General features: G+C 31.5%; 4 protein-coding genes across 11 annotated transcripts in view; 1 reads left to right on the top strand and 3 right to left on the bottom strand.

Annotated features, from left to right (window-relative positions):
- Qin (tudor domain-containing protein qin) overlaps positions 1-8,238 on the top strand; it is a 228,711-nt gene extending 220,473 nt beyond the window's left edge. For all 3 annotated transcript variants that reach the window (XM_076764661.1, XM_076764662.1, XM_076764663.1), the window contains 18 exons: positions 63-215; positions 311-590; positions 1,867-2,023; positions 2,093-2,206; positions 2,442-2,544; positions 2,631-2,800; positions 3,901-4,130; positions 4,225-4,822; positions 4,915-5,063; positions 5,158-5,525; positions 5,880-6,055; positions 6,136-6,255; positions 6,339-6,449; positions 6,717-7,169; positions 7,241-7,334; positions 7,495-7,645; positions 7,853-8,015; positions 8,101-8,238. In XM_076764661.1, coding sequence (XP_076620776.1) covers positions 63-215; positions 311-590; positions 1,867-2,023; positions 2,093-2,206; positions 2,442-2,544; positions 2,631-2,800; positions 3,901-4,130; positions 4,225-4,822; positions 4,915-5,063; positions 5,158-5,525; positions 5,880-6,055; positions 6,136-6,255; positions 6,339-6,449; positions 6,717-7,169; positions 7,241-7,334; positions 7,495-7,645; positions 7,853-8,015; positions 8,101-8,217 — 3,707 coding nt within the window. In that variant the 3' untranslated portion in view covers positions 8,218-8,238. The remainder of the gene's footprint in view (positions 1-62; positions 216-310; positions 591-1,866; positions 2,024-2,092; positions 2,207-2,441; positions 2,545-2,630; positions 2,801-3,900; positions 4,131-4,224; positions 4,823-4,914; positions 5,064-5,157; positions 5,526-5,879; positions 6,056-6,135; positions 6,256-6,338; positions 6,450-6,716; positions 7,170-7,240; positions 7,335-7,494; positions 7,646-7,852; positions 8,016-8,100) is intronic.
- Positions 8,239-8,470: 232 nt separating this feature from the next.
- Cstf64 (cleavage stimulation factor subunit 2 CstF64) lies at positions 8,471-11,083 on the bottom strand. 3 transcript variants are annotated; one of them, XM_076764667.1, is made up of 8 exons: positions 10,773-11,081; positions 10,612-10,690; positions 9,872-10,443; positions 9,289-9,460; positions 9,189-9,215; positions 9,018-9,115; positions 8,718-8,914; positions 8,471-8,608 (listed from the first exon to the last, which is right to left on the bottom strand). In XM_076764667.1, the coding sequence occupies exons 1-8, from the start codon at positions 10,831-10,833 to the stop codon at positions 8,489-8,491; spliced, it is 1,326 nt and encodes a 441-aa protein (XP_076620782.1). In that variant the 5' UTR covers positions 10,834-11,081; the 3' UTR covers positions 8,471-8,488. The 3 variants fall into 3 exon arrangements, with proteins under 3 accessions (XP_076620782.1, XP_076620784.1, XP_076620783.1); XM_076764669.1 differs by having other exon boundaries at positions 9,872-10,438; positions 10,773-10,816; XM_076764668.1 differs by lacking the exon at positions 9,189-9,215 and having other exon boundaries at positions 10,773-11,083.
- A 592-nt stretch (positions 11,084-11,675) lies between these two features.
- LOC143341668 (bifunctional purine biosynthesis protein ATIC) lies at positions 11,676-14,451 on the bottom strand. The gene is made up of 7 exons (XM_076764665.1): positions 14,138-14,451; positions 13,772-13,975; positions 13,401-13,689; positions 12,823-13,314; positions 12,346-12,738; positions 12,002-12,266; positions 11,676-11,929 (listed from the first exon to the last, which is right to left on the bottom strand). Exons 1-7 carry the CDS (start codon positions 14,154-14,156, stop codon positions 11,810-11,812), a joined length of 1,782 nt encoding a protein of 593 aa, XP_076620780.1. The 5' UTR covers positions 14,157-14,451; the 3' UTR covers positions 11,676-11,809.
- A 252-nt stretch (positions 14,452-14,703) lies between these two features.
- Egl (Egl_like_exo domain-containing protein) lies at positions 14,704-21,366 on the bottom strand. 4 transcript variants are annotated; one of them, XM_076765181.1, is made up of 8 exons: positions 21,126-21,366; positions 20,231-20,414; positions 19,955-20,144; positions 18,068-19,569; positions 17,874-17,954; positions 17,527-17,771; positions 16,907-17,292; positions 14,704-16,669 (listed from the first exon to the last, which is right to left on the bottom strand). In XM_076765181.1, the coding sequence occupies exons 4-8, from the start codon at positions 19,487-19,489 to the stop codon at positions 16,311-16,313; spliced, it is 2,493 nt and encodes an 830-aa protein (XP_076621296.1). In that variant the 5' UTR covers positions 19,490-19,569; positions 19,955-20,144; positions 20,231-20,414; positions 21,126-21,366; the 3' UTR covers positions 14,704-16,310. The 4 variants fall into 4 exon arrangements, with proteins under 4 accessions (XP_076621296.1, XP_076621293.1, XP_076621294.1 ...); XM_076765178.1 differs by having other exon boundaries at positions 21,019-21,139; XM_076765179.1 differs by lacking the exon at positions 21,126-21,366 and adding an exon at positions 20,784-20,922.
- Between the last annotated feature and the right edge of the window lie 107 nt (positions 21,367-21,473).

Below are 21,473 nucleotides of genomic sequence, written 5' to 3' on the forward strand. Positions count from 1 at the left end.
CGCTAAAAATCGTTAAGATTATCCCAGTTTCGAATAATGGGCAATTTTCGTTCAATTTAAAGGGTCTTCAGAAATGATCCGTATCACGCACATCGTGGATCCCTCGCTGTTTTACGTTCATTTGGTACAGAACCAAAGTAAAATAGCGAAACTTACCAAAGGGCTAGCAACGCTAGTTAACACTACCGGAGTTATACCCACGCAGATCACGTTAAGTATGTACTATTCTCAAGAAAACGATTTTTTGAGACGAACGCGTTGGATGGTCCATCTTATTTGCGAGATTTGCTATGTTTCGCTCGTTTTGTAGACGCATTGTACATCGTGCAATGTAGCAGAGATAGAAGTTGGTATCGCGGACGCGTTACGAGCAGGAAAATAAATGCCAACAACGATGAAACGTACAGTGTTATGTTCATCGATTACGGAATGAAAGAAGACAACGTGCCATTGACGAGAATAAGAAATATTATACCGCAATTCGCAATAATGCCGCCGCAAGCTCTTAGGTGCGCATTATTCGATATCGTTCCTAATAATGGCCAATGGAACGCCGACGCCACTCAGGCTTTTAAAAAACTTGTATGCACGTAAGTTTCTCTAAAAACTTAACAAGATATTGGGGTTCGGGAAAAATTATATGCGAGATTCAAGAGGCCAAAATAAGACGAAAATCAAGGATACTAATTTTTTGATTGAGGCTTCGTTAAAAAGTTATAGAAACGTTTCCGGTCACACGGTATACTTTCGATTAGGAATTTTTTTCTCGAAAGCACGTAGGATTTCGGAGATATGTGTAATAACAAAAAATGATTGTAATTGACCCTTACAACAGAAAATAATTTTTTTAGAACAATTTGAAATTTTTTTTTTCGTCAAAAAATTTCACACCTACTTGAATTTTTTTCTCGAAAGTGGGTAGGATTTCGAGGGTATGTCTAATGACCAAAAATGATTGTAATTGATCCCAAAACCTAGAAATAATTTTTTTAGAACGATCTGAAAAATTTTTTTTTCGTCGAAAAAATAAGGCAGCTACCCCCTGTCGATTTTTCTTGAAAATTCGTTTTTCATTTTTAGTAATTTTGTTTAATGCCCTACAGAAAAGTTGTCTAATTTGTAGGTGCCCATGAGCTCTACTTCAGAAAAAAGTTTCATTGAAATATATTCACAATTGTAGGAGTTATGGCTGTTTGAAAATTGGACCATTTTTGTGGGGTTTTTCTCATTTTACGGGGTCAAGGACCAACTTTTCGAATATTTTTGCGATTTGTACATATTCTCCATCAAAATACGCGTAGTTTACTTTTTTAAACATTAAAATCGTCCAATCCGTTCAGAAGTTATGACGTTTTAAAGATTCGCATGAAAATTCGAGCAGAGATTTCTGGCCAGAAATTATATTTTCTGTAAGGAATTTTTTTCTCGAAAATGCGTAGGAATTCGGTGGTATGTCTATTCACCAAAAATGATTATGATTGACCCCCGCATCCGAAAATAATTTTTTTAAAACAATTTGAAAAAATTTTTTTTCGACGAAAAGTGTCAGTAGAATGTTCCTGGTCAGACATTATATTTTCGGTAATGAATTTTTTTCTCGAAACTGAGTAGGATTTCGGGAGTATGTCTGTTGACCAAAAATGATTGTAATTAACCCCCGCAACCGGAAATAATTTTTCCAAAATGATTTTAAATTTTTTACTTCAATTTTTTAATGACTTTTTAACGAAGCCTCAATCAAGAAATTGATATTCTTGATTATCGTCTTATTTTGACCTCTGGAATCTCCCATTAAAATTTTTCCATGGGTGGCCGAATACCCTGTATATCATTCTAAAAATTCTAACGAATGGATCGTTCTCACAGTAATTCCATGATTTCGATGTTCATCCTGATGATAACTGGTGACACTTACTATGTCGATATCTGTGGCATTTCGTCGAAAGACTCGGGTCTAATATCGGTAAAAGACTCGTTGACGTATATGAAATACGCCACTTGCGTTTCGCAGCACAAATTAGTGGTAATTGTATGCTTTTTATAATTGTTTTCGTTTCGATTGCAAGCTTTACCATCGATTGTTTATTCGCAGAGGACGAATCCAATGTGTGCGCAAACGTATTTTAAAGAGCATTTGGAACTTGAAAAGGAGACGGGGGTTCAGGTTCTATTTGTTGAATCTCCTAGTTCTATATACGTCCAAAAAGTAAGATACGTCAACTCATTCTCATTTGTTGCAATGTTGTGTTGTGTACAGGGGTAAACTACATATTTGGATCAGCTCGACACCGACACGATGAATGCCATTTTTTAAATAAAATAACGTTTGAATGTTTTCTGAAATGTCTATTCGTATATCTGTATACACATAACATGCATATGTAATTGTATCTAACGTGGATATATACAAATACATATAAACGTATATTTATGTTACGCAGTTATACGCGAATAGGACGTATTTTCACAAGTTGATCCGCGAAATGACGGAAAATTACGAGCAGAACACGCACGATACTGATTTTATACCAGTACCATGTAAAGGTAATTTATCCAACGCATACATTTCCTAACTTCCGTTTCATTTTCGAAGGTAAATGTATTACAATTATGTTAATTTTCCCCCAAAGAATTACCGTGCGCGGCACGCGGATCCGATGGACTTTGGCACAGGGGTTTGGTATGCGGCGTTACAGAAAATACTGTCAGAGTTTTCTACGTCGATTTAGGGTACACATTAACGTTAAGCTACGATGCTATAAAACCCCTTCCGAGAAAATATATGAGTTGCAAGACTCAGGTGAGTCCCCTTGAGAATTTAATCGTGGCAGAGAAAGGGATATGCTAACAAAAAATCACAAGAAACCTCTAACGATTATAAATAGAAATAGAAATATTAAAGATCAACGTTCGAAGGATCCACGTGAAAAGGGTGGAATGCGCAAGGTGTTACAGATAATGTGGAACTTATTTCCGGTATTCCGCGTGCTGATATAAATAAAAAATCCTTACCTACGTTGTTGAATTATGAGGGCTTAAAATTTACCGCTACATTTTTATTCACTTATTGTGGGAATCAGAGAGTTCTGCGCGTGTCCACTGCCGAGATATTACTGACTGCCGGAAGTTCCGTTTTACTTTAGAGTGGGGATGTGCAGGTAGCCTGAAATTCGGAATCGACGAATTAGGATAGGGCCTGATACGTCTCGACCCGAATTACGTCGAATGATCCACGAAACAGTACGACTCACAGTGTGTCGCGTAAATGGGAATTCGGAATAGAAATCATAGCTTCTAAGTAAATTTTCGACTTAAGATCTCTTACACTTTTTTAAAAAGAATACAAAAATGCATCAAACTTGATAAACATTTAACATAAAAAATTGGGACCAATTGTTAATGTTGTAAAAAGATTGTTTAGCAGTTTGGAAGGTACTATAATACTGTACATAACTTGCAAAAATCAAATTAAAAACACAAACTTTCGGTAAATGGCACATGTTTGAGAAAATGCACCGGAAATTGCAATGAATTTCTAGCATGATTTTCAACAACAAATTCGTGAATTCAGTAAAAGTTATGGATAGTGTTAAAATCTACGTTCCTTCATTAACATTTTGGGATATAAGGATTTATAAAACATAGACTTTAGTTTTTTTACTTTTGTCCATTGCTTGGACACACTGTGCGACTGTTCGAAATATACTCACGCGTCCCTACTTTAAAAGAATATTCGTACTATCTCAAAAGGTCTACTTTTTTTGTGTATCTTACATTGACTGTATTAAAAATTTCGATTTATACCGATACGATGAATCGATCCTGAAAACAGACCCCACATTCTCGGTAACACCTTGCATACAATGAACAAATTAAAAATAACTTTTTCCTACCCATTAGGCTATAAAAGTTTCTTTAAAAAACGTGAAACCATTCCGTGGCAGTAACAATGAGTGGGAACCAGAGACGAATGAGTATCTGAAGAAACTGTTGATGAACTCGAAACCTTTCAACCTTTTTGCTTTTGAACAAATCAATGATACGTACAGCGTGCTTATGTACACGAATAACAGAGAGAGCGTCACTCATTTATTAGTAAAGAATAATCTCGCGATGAGTACAAAAACAAGGTAAATATTCCGATATCTACGACTGTCGTCTACCATTCCTCAGTTTCTACTTTCGAATCAGTATATTAAAAGCAATTTCTCTATTTTATAATAGCCCTTTCGGTCCGATCGCGACTACAAAAAGACAAAAGAAAAAATCTAATGCCAGAAAACAAAACTTTAACGCAGAAATACCTGCGCAACCATACGGTGCACCGAATACAAATGTAGCGAATAAAACTGAGTCAAGGGAAGAGGATCCTTTTAAAATAAACGTTCTGATACAGCAAGTTCACTCCCCGGACTGTATTTACGTATCCGACCCAACGTATCAAGCTGATATAGAAAAAATGATGAAAGAAATGCAAAACTTTTATAGAGAGTATTACTCCACGGCAGAAATTTGGAGCGAGGATGCAGTTTGCGCAGTGTATTTATCAAAAACCGGGTATTATCGCGCTCAAATTGTTAAAATAGAGTCTAAGGATAAAGTCGTCGTGTTTTTATTCGACGTGGGTATCGAGAAAACTGTCACGATAAAAGACATACAAGCACTGTGCCCGGTATTCCAGAAAATACGAGCAAATGTATTTAAAATTAAGTTGACCGGTATATTACCTTGCGGAGGGTCTGACAACTGGCCATCATTATCCTGCGAAGAATTGCGCGCGATTTTAAACATCCCTAACTGCAAGTTCTACATATCGAAACTCGTAAACATTTTATATTCTATGACGATTAATTTTCATAAATTCGTTTATTTTGTTCCTACTTAAAGAATATAACAATTTTCTACGATACGCAGGAAAACGAAGATATAGAAAATTCTGCGATCCCCGTTGAATTGTGGATAAAACAAACAAAGATAATTGGACCATTGGCGCCCACGAAAGTAGAGATTAATTCTGTGAATAGAATGTTGGTTGAAAAGGGCGTTGCCTTGCCTATAAAAGAGTATGTAACATTTTGCAAAATATTTAAAACTTAATACACTGTTATTTGTTCGTGTTTGTTTTTAATCAATTTTATCGCATCTGAAACTTAACAGGTATGCAAAGAAGCGGGATAAGATTCTAGCGATCGAGTTAAGACGGCATTTAATGAAAAGAATGGAAAGGTTGACGCAATGCAAATCAAACGCAAAATGGTTTAAAATCAACAACGAACCGGATAATTCTATCGAAATGAACTTTAGTACAAATACAGCCCAAAAAGTATTACGATTCTCAAACTCAAGCTCAGACTCAGACTCAGATAATCCAAATTGCAATTTGAAAGAAATATTCGACAACATTCCATCGCTACCTGTATTTTCTACTTGGTTACCCGTAGAACCTATATTAGAAAAATCATTTATTGCCAAACCTACATACTTGGATCACAATGGATTCCTATATTTACATTCTGTAGAACAAAGTATGTACTCTCGATATAATTCAGTTATCCAATATATATGTATATTAATAAATAATAAATAATAATTAATAATTTAATAAATTTGAATAATTTAAATAGCTGAAATAAAAAGTATTCATATTTTTATAAAATTTATAATGAAGATAAAAAATTCTTTCAATGTTATACTTAAAATTTTTATAATTTAAAAAAAAATATTAAATTGCAAATGTATACAGAGATGTGCACCTATTTCGGAACGTAAATAGACATAAAAGCTTACTCGTTTATACAGTTTCACAATTGTTATTTGTATAGTAACGTTACTAATTTATTTACACGATATCTTAATTCTTTTATACTCTATTTTCCCAGGTCAAGAAACATTACAGACAATAGAAACAACGTTAGAAAAACTGTATAAAAATTGTACACTAGAGTCATGCGATACTTTGTGGTCTGCAGGAGACTTATGCATTGCGCAATATCATGCAAACAAAAAATGGTATCGTGGAAAAGTGATGAAAATTTTGGAGGATTACTCGATCGATGTAAAAAATGGATTGTCTATTTAGTTATATGGCAACCTTTGTGTAATACTTTATAACAATGCAAAGTTTATCTATTATAGGTGCAGTTTGTAGATTACGGTAACGTCGAGGAATGTTCGATCGGTACTCTGAAGAAGAAAATTGTTTTACAAAACATTCCCATCCAATGTACGAAATGTCAAATCGATGGATTTCATCCGGTAAACATTTAAAATAATTTCAATGTATCATTTGATTATGCTGTTGATGTCAAATTTTAATTTAAATCTTTTTTTTCTGGTAGATAAATAAAGCTGAAAAGTGGGGAACAGAAGTTTTAGATAAAGTACATGCTCTTCTAATTGACCAAGAATGCGAAGTAACTGTTCTAAACACAACCGACACACATCTAATTGTAAGTAATCACTTAAAATACGAAGTTTACTCGTCAACAACATAAACAACAAAGTACAAATAAAATATTATATACACAGATGCACACGTACACACACAATCACATTTTATCATAATACATACAAGCAATTTTATTATTAATAATCATTATGTTTGTTCAATGAATTTATGCTACTGTAAATCCTTTGATAAAATACATTACACTTTGTTTTATTTAATTTGTACTAAATCAGCGATTTCTTAAGCATACATAACAAAATACTTTTAGATTCGCGTAACGTTATTACCAAACGAATATTGCAAAAGAAAATGCAATTTAATTACATTTCTAATTGATGAGTGGAAAATCGGTATTAATCCCAATGATAAAAATAGTATATTTGAAGAGGATGACGTCATAATTATAGAAAACTCAATTTCATCTTGTTCGGAAACTGAACTAATAAAAGACACAGTTCTCAGTGGATGTTCTTTATTACTTCCAAACACGAATATAATAAACATGGATGAAAGTTGTACTACAACCGATATTGAGAACTTATGGTGCGAAGAAAAAGACATAGTTTCTTCAACACCTCGCGTCGTATCTGATGAGAATCTCTCGATCAATAATAAATTGATCAAAGATCTACAAAATGAAGAATTCTTTGAAATAGAACTGTGTTGTAGTATTAATGAAATTGAATTCCATGCCCAATTAAAGGAAAACACACAATCAACGGTATACGATAAATTTTAATAGATTATACTTCACCTTTACATACTTTATGTTTAATATTTTCTTCGTTTTAGGTTTTAAGTACTTATTATACGCAATATCTGCTTTTAATGAACGATTTGCAAGAAAATGCATCCAAACAGCCAATGATTACGAATATTGTTCCCAGTGAGTATTACTCGTTAACAAATACATTAAACTATTTCTAATAAAAAATAACTTTCATTAATTATTCAAAGCTAAATTGTATTATTTTAAATAAAAGAAAAAGTCCATAAAGTAATTTTAAAGAAAGAAAAAATGAAGTAAAATTAACTCTATTTCACAGACACGCCATGTTGTGCGAAATTCAATGACAATCTATGGTATAGATGTCTGATAGTAGAAACTGAACCTAATAAAGATACAGATAATATTGAAATTAAATTATTATATATTGACTTCGGTAACGATGAATATAAAACGGTAAATTCTCAAAAGTAAGTGTTTACTTTCATATAATTTTCCGAAAGATCTACTGATACTAAAACTCGTTCCTTAATTCCATTCCAATAATTAACACTAATCTTATTTAAAAATCTTTAATTTAAAACAAAAATAATTTACAAATAAATGGAATCTTACGTTGCATTGTTAAACAACAACGTTACTTCATTGCATATTTTTTTTCTTTTGTTTATATATAGGTGCGAATTATATACCATGAAGAAGGAGTGGACAGATCTGCCAGCTATGTCGATTAAGTGTAAATTATGGAATGTAAAAGTCATTGCCCCTCCTAATTCACTTGATATACTTGCATCTGAATTAGAGAAAATGTATAGTAAACGTGTTATAGCTACAGTAAAAGTAAGTAAATATGTATTCTACTACCTCAATCTTCAATAGTGCGTATTTATTAATAAGTTGTAACTATTTAAACTGGATATTTTAGGAATATGACGAAGATTTAATATGTATTGAACTGTACGAAAACAAAAATTGCGACACACTTCTGTACCAAACACTTATCGACAAAGGTTTGTTTCAAATTAAATTAAAAAATAATTAACTAACTACATTGTCTCTAAATTAAGTAGTAAACATTTATTTTTATGAGATTTTTGAAAGGGACACTCGTACTAAAAGTATAAAATTACTCAATTCCAAATAGCAGCCTAAGTTTCTATATTTATCACCGTGATACTATTGTATTTAGTTTATTTCATATCATTGACACAAAAAAAGTTTCATACATTTATTTATCATACCAGAATAAGCTTATACATTATAATTATATAACTTTTATGTAAGTTTAAAGATATAAAAAAGATCATTATACGTTAACGTTGTGTACTTTTCGCGATTTGTTCTTTAAGTACTAAAATACTTTGTCTTTGTTCGGGCGGTAACATAGCAATTTGTTCATCTGACAATTGTAATACTTGCATTATCAATGCAGCCTGTAACAACATTAGTAATTACTTTCATATTCTTTTTTATATTGTACTCACATATCTATGTAATATTTAATATATTTTTATATAAATTCATGTGATATATATAATATACCTTCTCCTGATCCGATGCCCCACTGGGTATATTTCCTGCTGATGACATACCTGCCATCAGTCTCGAAGTTGCAGATGTTGTAGATACTGGAAGTGTAGTAACGGGAACTGTAACACTAGCAGCGACAACGTTTGTAGGTTGAACAATAGGCGCAGCAACGGGTCTCGGCACCACTGGTGGTGCAACTGGCACTGGTGCTAAAAAATTAAAAATTACGAATATATTAAAATTACACTACTGTAGAAAAATAAGGTGACTTATAACAACTTATATAGTAATTCCGTTATTTTGAAATCTTACGATTAGCTTTTGTAATTCTCGGATCAATAGGCATCCTTGGATCTCTAGGATCTCTTGGATCTCTGCCAAATCTATCTGTTCTTGGATCACGACAAAAGCTGGAAAAGATATATTTTTAAAAGAAACCTTAAATATAGCTATTCATTAGGTTATCTAAAGTAATTATGGAACCTCTCAACTCCTTCAACAGGAAGAGCGCTGTAAAAAACGGTGTACTTTTTAATTATGATATTAATTCAAAGAGTTAGTATAATATGAGGATAATACTAACTTATCTGCAATACTAAACGTGCTCAATCCCCTGGGATCAGTGTTAGTAGATACGACTGGAGGCGCGCTAACAGGTGTTGGTTGTACTTGTTGTGGTCCTCTTAGATCTTGATCCATTCTAGCTAAACGCGGATCCATTTGTCTATCTAATGTACGTAGATCAACATCTTGTCCTGTTATAAAATTATGTTACTTCAAAGCTATGAATGTAGTTTCTTTTACATTCATTTTATGGTTATAACATAACTTTGTCAATGTTTACAAATATAAAAATAAACAGAAGTAGTACAATTACTTACTTGAATGTACGTATATTTGACAAAAGTTCAAAATTAACTTTTTTCAAAAATGAAGCCTTAAGTAAACAAATTTTATTTTACACTTTCACTTCACTTCGCGGCTCGTAAAAATATCTTAATATTAATTATATTAGGATATAATATTAAACATTAAATTTTATTCCAAAAAATTCTATCAAAAAGAAACAATGCCTTTAAAAATGGATTTTTTGTTTGTATTTTGTTACAATTTAACATTTTAAGTATAGAAAAAATATAAAAATGTGCATACAGTTTTAATCTTACCAGCAAAGATGGGTGCTGGAGGATTGGTAACTGGTGCTGGTCGTGCAGGAGCCCATGGTTCTTCAATTCGTGGTACAATTGGATGTACAGGTGGTTTATCGGTAGGTGTCAATACACTTGGGATTGGATTTGCTTTATGTAACATATTAACTGCTGTGTGTGGATCTACTATTCGCATCACTACCTGTGCTTGCAGCAAGGCATATGCCAGCTGAGGATTTTGGAGCAGCATTTGACGTGCCTCGTTTGGATTATTTTGTACACAGAGTTTCATTTGCTTCATTAGTTCGAACATTTGCTCAGGTGGCAGCGATGCAACAGCTTTACTTATAGCCTCTGGTGCTTTATCAGCTTGTACTGCCTCGCCATAAGGATTTTCAGTATTTTGTCCTTGCAAAAGGCTTTGCATTTCCATCCGACTTTTTTCTGTACAAGCATTGTCAACACGTAATGTTCTTCCACCAATTTCATAACCATTCAAATTTCTCATAGCACTAAGAGCCGTTTCTTGATCTTTGTATTCACAAAAGCCATAGCCCTTGGGCTTGCCCGTTTCTCGGTCAAACACTAATCTTTTTAAAACAATTTAAAATCTATTAATTATATCTTAATTTTAATAGATTCAGAACATATTTAACTTATAATAAGTATTTCATGACGCATGTACAACCGCAGACTACAAAAATTAAACAAAAAATAATTTTGGTAAATAGAAATGTATATATTTAAAATAAACCAACTTGAAAGAAAGTACTGGTCCAACTTCGCTGAAAATATCCTTTAAATTCTCTTCTGTAGCTTCATACGGGATATTCCCGACTGTTAAAAAAGATTAGATGCATTTGAAGGTTATACGACACAGTTATTAATGAAAAATAATTAATCATCAATGTTTTCTTACCGAAAACACTTCGCATGGACTTATCCATGAGCGATTGATCCGAAATAGTTGAATTACTCATTTTTGCAATTTATTCGCTTTTGTTTACTATTCGAAATTTAAACACACTACTCGTCGGAGAAAAACACGAACGAGACCCGACTTACATCGGTGCATATTATGATAGAATACAGCATATGCTATGACTTAATTTAATTTGCAAATGAAATTTATATTCTTCATTTCTTTAAAATAAAATTAGTTAAAATTAATTGTGCCTTTCTTAAAATGAATTTTTACTTAATGAATTGTAAAATAATTGTAAATGTGCATGCCAATTGGCGATAGGTGCCCGATGGCGGTAAAAATCTGTTTTCCGTCATGGCGTCCTAGTAACGGTTCACCGCCAAATTCATGTTACTGAGTTGTCGATAAGTATTAGCAACAAAATTTCAGCGACAGAGTCATAATCAAAAGTAAAAACAGATGGTTATGGATCTATCACCTAACGCCACTTCATCTGCCGCTAATCGTATGTCAACAAATTACTTGTTAGACGTGTAATTTTATTCGTACTATATTATCATTGCTTTTCCGAAGCTGTTAGATTTAATTGTTATTGTTAATAGCGGTATAACCTTATTTCATTCTAAAACGATGAAATTGAACTTAACATGCAAATAATAAAAGAACTTTAGATCCTTCCCAAGTTGTGATACGTTATTTCATTATCTAAGTATATTTGATATCTCGAATTATTCCGGATATATACGGATTATTCCGCATTCGATGATATTGCTAAATAAATATATTCCAGTTCCTGATGCAAATGAATTAACATGCATTTAAATGTATAAATCTATATTTAAAAAATAAATTCTTAATATTTTACATAAAAATGTATTTTATGTTTTGTAGTTTATATTTTAATAGGTGTTGGTAACTTCATAAATTTTTGCGACGAAACAATTTCGCAATAAAATGAAGGTACTGTAATTGCAAGATCATAAAACAAGAATCCAATTAATGTTGTTTGACAAATCATACTCTTTCCTCATTCAATGATGGAACAATCGTAGATTAGTGTGAACTAACACAACTTCATGCTCATCACAGGCTTGTATCACTGCCTCATCATTTGTAGAACCCGAAGGACTAGTAATATATTTAACACCACTCTGTAATTAAATAATATTTTTACATGATGTCCTATAAAAAAGAAGTAAAGTAATATAAAAGTAACTACATACCAGTCTAGCTCTATCCACATTATCTCTGAATGGAAAGAAAGCATCACTGCTTACAACAACGTTATCTGCCTTTTTGATCCATTCTAATCTATCGTTTTCTGAGAGTTTTTGTGGAACTTCTTCGTACATAGCAGTCCACGCAGACTCATCCATGTCTTTTCCTACGGATCCGTTTACATAATTATCGATTGCATTTGATATTTCTGCTCTCTTTACACCCTTTTTAAACTTCATACTAGTAACTTTAGGATGCTGACGGAGCCACCTAAAACATGTTCAATATTAAATTTCAAGAACAAGTTACAACATTTACCTCTGTATGTAAATTATGAAACATAATGTACCAATTGTCAGCTTTATCACCAGCAAGTCTTGTACAATGAATCCTTGATTGTTGTCCCGCACCGATTCCAATCACTTGCCCATCTTTTGCATAGCATACTGAATTGCTTTGCGTGTATTTTACTGCTATAGTAGCTACAATCAAATCTCTCATAGCAGAGTCAGAGATAACTGTCGAATGTTTTGTAACAATATTGGCGAATGTATCCTTATTAATAACTGCATCATTACGCTTTTGCTCCATAGTTAAACCAAATAAAACTTTACGTTCCATTGAAGATGGTACATAAGTGGGATCAATCTGAAGAATACAATATGCACCATTCTTCTTTTTTTTCAAAATTTGAAGTGCAATTTCTGAGTAACCTGGTGCAATAATACCATCAGAGACCTCTCTAAAATTATGTGTATATTTAGATTACTATAATAAATATAATTCATTTTTTGATATCTAAGAAATTGTACCAATTTTTTATTACCTAGATATGATCTTAGCTGTAACTGCATCACATGGATCAGATAATGCTATAAAATCCCCGAAACTTGACATTCTGTCTGCTCCTCTCGCGCGTGCATAAGCAGTTGCTAATGGTGTAAGTTGATTCAGTAAGTCATCTACTTGACATAATTTTGCTTGTATGGTATCTAATGGTACACCAACTGCTGCACCAGCTGGGCTGACATGTTTAAAGGATGTTGCAGCCGGCAAATTTAAAGCTGCTTGTAATTCCTTCACCAATTGATACCCATTTAATGCATCACAAAGATTAATGAAACCTGGAGAGCCATTCAATACAGTTAGAGGTAACTTTTCCAAAGTAGTAAAAATTTGGGCTGGTTTTTGATGTGGATTCATTCCATATCGCAATGTCAGCTGAGAAACACCAGCACTATATTGTTTACGAAAATAGTCTGAGATAGCATTATCATATTCTGCTGTATGAGTAAATGCTTTGAGTGCTAATACTTGTCTAAAAAATAAAAAGAATAATGTTAAAGCCAATTGATAGAACTTGAAACATTTATTTTTCAAATTTGATTTCAATAAACGATATACCTAGTTTCCAAAGAAGTATCTTTATCAACAGATAATTCCATCTCTTTTCCAACTTTATCATAATCACTAGGATCACAAACAACAGTTACCCTACTATGATTCTTAGCTGCAGCTCTTAATAAAGTTACTCCACCAATATCAATATTTTCAACAGCATCCTCCACTAATACATTTGATTTTGAAATTGTATTTACAAATGGATATAAATTGCACACTACAAGCCGAATGAGTTCATAACCTTGCTTAGAAAGATCTTCTAGATCAGACTTTGTAAGTCTGGCTAATATACCTGCAATATAAAGGAATGTATTGTATAATATTTATAACATAAACAAACACCAGTAATATATTTAAATACATTAATTGTTTACCAGCATGTACAGCAGGATGAAGAGTTTTGACACGTCCATTAAGCATCTCAGGTGCACCAGTAATATTGGAAACATCTTTTACTGGAAGCCCAGCATTTCTTAAAGATTTTGCAGTTCCACCAGATGCAACTAAGATCAAGCCTAACTCATGTAATTTTTTAGCAAATGGCAACAGGTTTGTCTTATCAGAAACGCTCAAAAGTGCTGAAATAATGTAAAGTTTTAATGTAAATCGTCTGTAAAACTTATAAATTATAGGAAGAAAACAATTATGAATAAAATACCATTACAATATTGGGCAATTCTATATCGATTTCTATATCGATTCTATATAGATTTTATCTAATAAATATAAATATAATTTACCTAAATTTCCTGCAGACATTGTGCTGTTCTTCCAAAAATGATACTGTTCTGGGAATCGAAATAACTTTGTACGAAATCAGTGTTTTATTAACCAATACCAAGATTTACACGCGACTTGCAAAAACCGGACTCAACAAGTGTTCGACTCTAAACTAATCTCCATTCCAATTATAGTTCATACACTGCCCCATGCTGAGCTTGTAAATATGTGTGTGAATAGCTATAGTACCATTTATTACTTACGGAACGCACTATTCATGTGTTTCGCGAATATATGTACAGAAAATTAAAATTATCTCGCAACTTGCGGGGGTCTTGCAAGTCAAATGTTATCTCGTTGAAATTATATAAGATGTTTCACGGTAAACAGTACAAAAACATGTTATAAACAACGTTGCGTACTACCCTAATTTCGCAATTACGATTTTGATAAAAAACGATGTAATTCAGTGGAAAGCTATTGACTAGAACAGGTAAAACCTTTTATTTGTTTAGGATATAAAGGACAGGATACAGGAATATTTGTTGACAAAGTTTATGTACAGATCTCATGTAATGAAAGTAACTAATTTCACAAAATATTTATTATGCACATCTTTCAATGTTCTTTTTTATGCAATAAATTAATTATTGTTAATAACAACATTCTCTACTATTGTTGATAAAATAGTTTTGTCATTTTTTGTTAAATTAATGCATGCTTTAAATTAAAACGACTTAAATGCATTAGTACAAACAAGGCACTTGACTCTAATTTATACTTTAACATAGTATTGACCAGTGTTATTTTTAAAAGAAACTAAGAGAAAATATACCTGTATGTGTTGGTAATGAATATTAAATAATATCAACAGACTATTTCTGTTTAAAAAACGTACTGTAGGTTACAAAACAAAAATGTATTGTATACAATTATTTTGCAATAACAATACAGTTTAAGGTGTACTATAGTCATAAACTGCATTGAAAAATTTATATAGTTTTCTATTTATGAAGAATTATTTATAAAAACAGAAAACGATGTAAAAGGATTATTAAAATAATTATCACCTAAGTATTTCAAAGATAAAAACTTCATTGATGTGTATTCTGTAACTTTCTTGATCAAGCATTTTTATAAATAACAATTTTCATATATTTTTCCATTCAACAGAAAGGAAAATATAGTAATATTTCAAAATAATATTTGAAATTGAAAACTATACAATGATTAAATACAAATTTAAACAGATGCATTACATTATAGCCTTGAAAAGTATTGCATTAAAAACAGCTGTATTGTAATATGAACACATTTACCTGTGCTTATTTTGTAATTATTTTTTGTGAAATACGCTATAATACATACATATATAGTCATCTTTAAAATGGATTTCACCAATAACAAGCAGTTTGCAAACGTTATTTATTGTCAAAGCAAATAAAAAAATATTCCAAAATTTTTGAGTACTTCAGTAATTGCACATGATACATCATATTAGAAATTGGCACAAATATGACTATAAGAAACCTTATCAAAAATATTTTTTAATTAAACAAAATGTGTTTTTGTATAAATTTACATAAGTGTACATTATATAAAACAGTGATTTTAATGCAGCACTTTATGTAAAGAACAAAAATTTTCTTGCGTATAACGCAATTATATCATTTTACCTTGATAGAAATTGCACTAAAAAGTAATAAAACTTTTTTAACACTAGGATCAGAATATTTCATCATTTATACTGTCTTACAGAACAATATTAGTGTTTTAATCCTGAGTAGTAACATAGATTACTCGAAGAAATTTAATTCATCAATTATTCTTGTTAGTAATGAAATATTGTTTTGTAACTGCATATTACTATGTAATTGATTAATTCTTTCTTATACCCTTGTAAAGAAAGGTAATCTTCTATTAAAAAGTAAACATTTTACAATACTGCATTTTTTTTATAAGAAGCAGATTCTTCCTAAATTCTGATTACTATAGCATCAGATTTGGAAAAATATACGTATCTAGAGTTAAAGTTTAGTTGATTGTTGTAATTAAATATTACAATTTTGTCAAATTACATAAAATAGATCAATTTTTAACTACTTCTTTTTTTTTCGTCACCCACTCGTCTTTTCATAAAAAAATGTAGTAATGGCAACTTCGTTTCTACCACTTGCACAGCAGGTATGACATCTACTTTTTTGGCGAATTCATTAAATCTATATGTTCTTTTTCTTCCTCCGTGAGAAATATTTTGGTAATTACTATATCACCAGTACTATACGTTTGGCAAGCCACGCTATTTCCGATTTTACGAACCGTTCGTGGACTCTTTATATCTCGACACGAACACGCACATTTTGTTGGAGATGCGTCTACACTACTTGAAGAAAATTGATCGGTTGCAGTGCCAGTAACAGCTGAAAGAATTGCTTCCAATTTTTCAATTTTTTCAAATCGGTCCATCCGTTCATCAGAAAGTATCTCATCGACCATTTGCATCGATTCTGTGAGGCTAGGGGTATCGGAGTTTCTTGGTGACAGTATACCACCTAGAATCACAAACATTAAATACTTTGAAGTCAATGTTTCTCAAACTTCACCTATCGCAATGCTGGTATGCAACTTTTGAAAAATCTATCATCATTTGCGTTTGAGCAAAAAATTCATCTTAGTAATTCATCTAAGTAAAAAGACCTCCCCCCCCCCCCCCCAAATAGAAATAAAATATTACAGGAAGCATTTTTCGGAGAGAGGATTATGAGATTATTGATTGTAAAAGGATGTACCAGAATGTGAATTTTCCGAAGTGTAACTTTCCATGCTATGGTATTCTGTATCGTCAACTTTATCGTCATCATCATCGTCGCTGCTATCTCCTTTATCTTGACCCATATTCTCCAGTTTTTCCAATTTCCTTGCAACTTTGTAACTGCCTTTCAATTTTTCCTTTTCATCTTCAGTAAGATCTAAGTAACGCAAAAGACGTATTTCACGATTACTTAGCACAATATTTTTAGTAGTTGTCTCTTCCATTCTCTTCTTCAAATCTGCAACCTCCGTTTCCACTTTTCGTTGCTTCTTACGTGTTTTTACTTCTGCAGGTTTAATGTGCATTTGAATTTGCTCTTCGCACAACTCAGCAAATAGAGCTTGTACTTCTGGTTTTATAAGTCTAATGGCATTAAAAGCAAACAAAAAATAATTATAAGATGACTTTAGGCTCTCACGACCCGAGTTCTAAAATTTGATACTAGTTTTCGGATATAAGCCGTGTCCTTCAACTGTTGGCGATGTTTCGAAATAATTTCTTGCAAAAACACGGCTTACACCCAGAAAACGATTGTCACATAATAGAATAAATACGACAATAAACTTATTTAGTAAATAGTATATAAGTAAATCATACTTAGCCATAGAAACATATATTTGTGGAACGAGGCACAGAACATCACTGCAAGCATAAATGAGCATGTCTCGTGTTAATGGACGCCGACACCAGTACCTTTGATTATTACGATAGATATTTTTTAATTGTTCCTTTAATGGATTATATGGAGCACCATATTGATCACATAATGTATTCAGATTAACATTCTTAACTTTATATACAGGTTTACCAGTTTCTTGAAACTGAAGTACAGCATGAGCTGCCTATAAATGTAAACATAGTTTGTTCTTCTAATAATACATATTTTTGTTATTTTATAGTCTAAAGTATATTTGAAAAATATTTAATAATTCCAAATCAAATACCTGTGTATCAAAAACATTGTTTAACGTAATCTTGAACTGTCTATACAAATTGACACTGTCGTTTCTACAATCATGAATTACCTGAAATAATATATGTAACACTCAAAATATGAATTCTAAACATTAAATCATAAAAGCTAAACGAAGTACGAAAGATGCGAATATAATAAATATTCAGCATTATCATTCCTTACTTTAATAACATTTTTATGTTCTATAAGTTTTTGAAGTCCTCCAGCTTGAACAAGATTAGGACACGTAAATAGGTCAAATACATATGCTTGTCCAAACATAGTACCTATTTGTATGAGTGTTAGTTGCCCTTTAACCCCTAAATTTATGCCTTCACAATCAAATGAAACAGCAATTTTGCCATCAGGAGGAGGCTTACGAGGATTTATTATATCCTCAATAATTTGAAGACTTTCCCTCGGATTTACGATTACTCTAGTTTGTTGTAGTACTTTTAATTTCCATGCATCTCCCATTTGCACAATTTGTAAACTACGATCTTTCTCCGTATTATCTGCCAAAGTCTTCATTACAAGTGTATTTATTCTTTGCTTTAAAGTTTGCTGCTGTAAGCTTACTGGAGGAGAGTTGTTGTTGCTTTCATTCACTTGAGAATAAGAACTCTGTACAGAATTAACTTGATTAATTACATTAGTACTAATACATTCTGAATTAGTTGTTGGCTGTGGTGTTTGAGTATTACTTGATTCACATTTATTCGACTGAACAGGTAGACTTGCAATGGTTTGACTTGCAGTACTATTTTGATTTCTTACAGAATTTGCAAGTTTTGTTTTTGTCTTCCCTTCTACTGTAGAAGATTTTGGTCTTCCAATTAGTGTTACCAAATTGCTTTGAACATGAAATGCGTCGGGGAATATTTTGACAAATGTACATAAATCCTGGGGTGTCTTAAATATGGAGGTCCAGTTTTCATAAAAAAATTTATCATTAACTATGTTGAATAGTTGATCTATAAGAATTGGACCCTTTTGTTCAATACAATCGCAAAGAAAATCTAATAATTTTGCTGTAACATCTGGATCTATAGGTATATCAGGTTCTAATTTTAACATGGGCTCTGGTTTCATGCCTTCATATTGCTTTAATATTACATTGTCTTCAGTAACTACAAAAGCATCAGGATACTTTAAAAGAAAATCTCTAAATTCTTTGTAGTGTTGGCCAGAAATGTGTCTAACTTCTGGAGAGGCCTGAGATCGATGTCCCAAAAGGCTTTTAATTGGTACTTCTGTACCTACACCATATTGCAGTAACTTATTTGTAAAATATTCTACAGCCTCTCGTGCATAATCACGTTTACCACTTAATTTACATCCATTTTCTTCTTCTACAACTTGTTGAAATGTATTCACAGATACATAATCACCATTAATAACAAAAAGCATTGGATATTGAGCTAAAAATTTTTTAAGGCCACTTTGAGAACCACCAGCTATTTGTCGCATTTCTTTTGTAAAACCTTTAGCTCCAAATTGGCAACTTAAATCGTGGAGTGTACGTGGCCCACCTTTCTCCACAAGAAGTTCAAAAAAGAATAAAAGTGTCATATTTCGTACAGTCTCATATTCTGAACTATCCATCTTTCTACTTTGTATTTTGCTTCCAATATATTTATAATTTTATTATTTACAATTCCTGAAGAATGATGTCATGATACATCCTAAACATAATATTGTAAAAATTAATCATATTATAAATGTTTTATTTTATCTAAAATATTAACTGTATTTATTTCTTAATAAAGTAATTTGTTTAAATAATACTAATAGCGTGTACAAATATGCACAATAAATGTATATAGGGTGGTTCTAATAAATGAATCAGATTGTAGCTTTGTCCTGAGTATAATATAAAAAAAGTTGTATTATAGAATATTACAGATAATTGAAACCTATACTCTCTTTTGATTTTCTTCTATTTTTGCTTAGAACAAATATATAGCCTGGCCCAATTATTAGAATCATCCTCCATATATTTAACTATACATTAAATCATTCTAATTTTATTATTTTTCATAAATATATAGCCAAACAATGTATATTTACCATCATAATAACCATCAAATAGAAAGGATAAAAGCAGAGAAGTTAATTATTGCCATCCTTTATTGTGTACTCTTACAAATACTTCATTAGTAATACTTTCATGGAAAAGAGACACAAATTTTGGTATCAATTAATTAAATTCCAATGAATAAACAATTGCACAGCCACCATAACAAAGGATAAGCTAAATCTAAAATTTATTAAAATTATGCAATTAAATATAAAAAATTATAATCAATTAGCTTCTACATTTCTTTACTAATTCTTAACACATACCTTGTTAATAGCTATACTTCTTTAAGATGCAAGGTTTTCTTTACCAATATCATACACTTTGTATAAAATACAAACATTATAAAATCTTCCTTCTGCCTTTTTGTAGAATACTTTAATTAATGGAGATTAATAATAAAAGGTTTATCTAAGGCATAGTGTAGTATAGTATCATGATCATCATAACCTAAAAAAAACATAAAATATTGACATTAATATAAATATTTACTGGTTATTCATTCAATATTGATAATTAATAATAGAAACTTAAAATGATAAAATATCTTCATACATTAATCAGACTTTAATGAATCGAAATAGCTATGTCTCGAAATATCTGACGAACACAAGTAGTGAGAAACTTGTGCACCTCTAATATACACGAATATTTTATAAATTCATACTTTTATGTTATGAAATTGAATATTAATCAATGAACTTCACGATTTATTAAAACATCACAATTACATATCGCGTATAAGACATATGTCCCAATATTAATTTTCTACATTAGAGTACTGTTGTATAATTTGGCATTGAGCAGTGTGAACATTACCTACGACAAATAAAATTTCATCTAACTACAGTGCATATTGGATATAAATTTAAGAATCGACGATATCTGAATTCTAAGATATTACAGGTCAAACAACTCTGACATAGATTTAAAATACCATACCACAAACACAAATGAACTCAATATATATCCATATAATATCCGTTAAACTAGACTATCTCTAAAAAAAACAATGCTAATAAGGTGCAATGCTTTATCAAGGGCTTGCTAATACCTTGCCTAATATGTATGTAGTAAAATTTCAGTTATCCGCCAATGTGGTGCACTGTGCAATATATCATTCTATACATACTGATACATGCATATCCAATTAATTCTCACCTGGTAAAACAGACACGAGAGGGAGTATTGAAAGAGGAGAATAGCTTTCTCAAAAAGTGATAACAATTACAGCGGCTGACCTTCATTTATATTTTAAATGAATTTAGAATTAATGCCCCAACCATGGTCTCAATGCAAGCTTTGCTTTTATTTGCGTTTATTAGTTAACAAATTTAGTTATACAAAATGAAGTATATATTCGCTTAATAAACACTTTAACAAACATTTATAATACAATACATATTTATAACATGTAAATAGAAGATTATACATATGTTATATAATATGACTATGTAGTAACATATATTCTAAATAATGCAGTAAACAATGATGGGATATGATAAAATC

This window comes from Colletes latitarsis, chromosome 5 (genome assembly GCF_051014445.1).
Source record: "Colletes latitarsis isolate SP2378_abdomen chromosome 5, iyColLati1, whole genome shotgun sequence".
Lineage (NCBI taxonomy): Eukaryota > Metazoa > Arthropoda > Insecta > Hymenoptera > Colletidae > Colletes > Colletes latitarsis.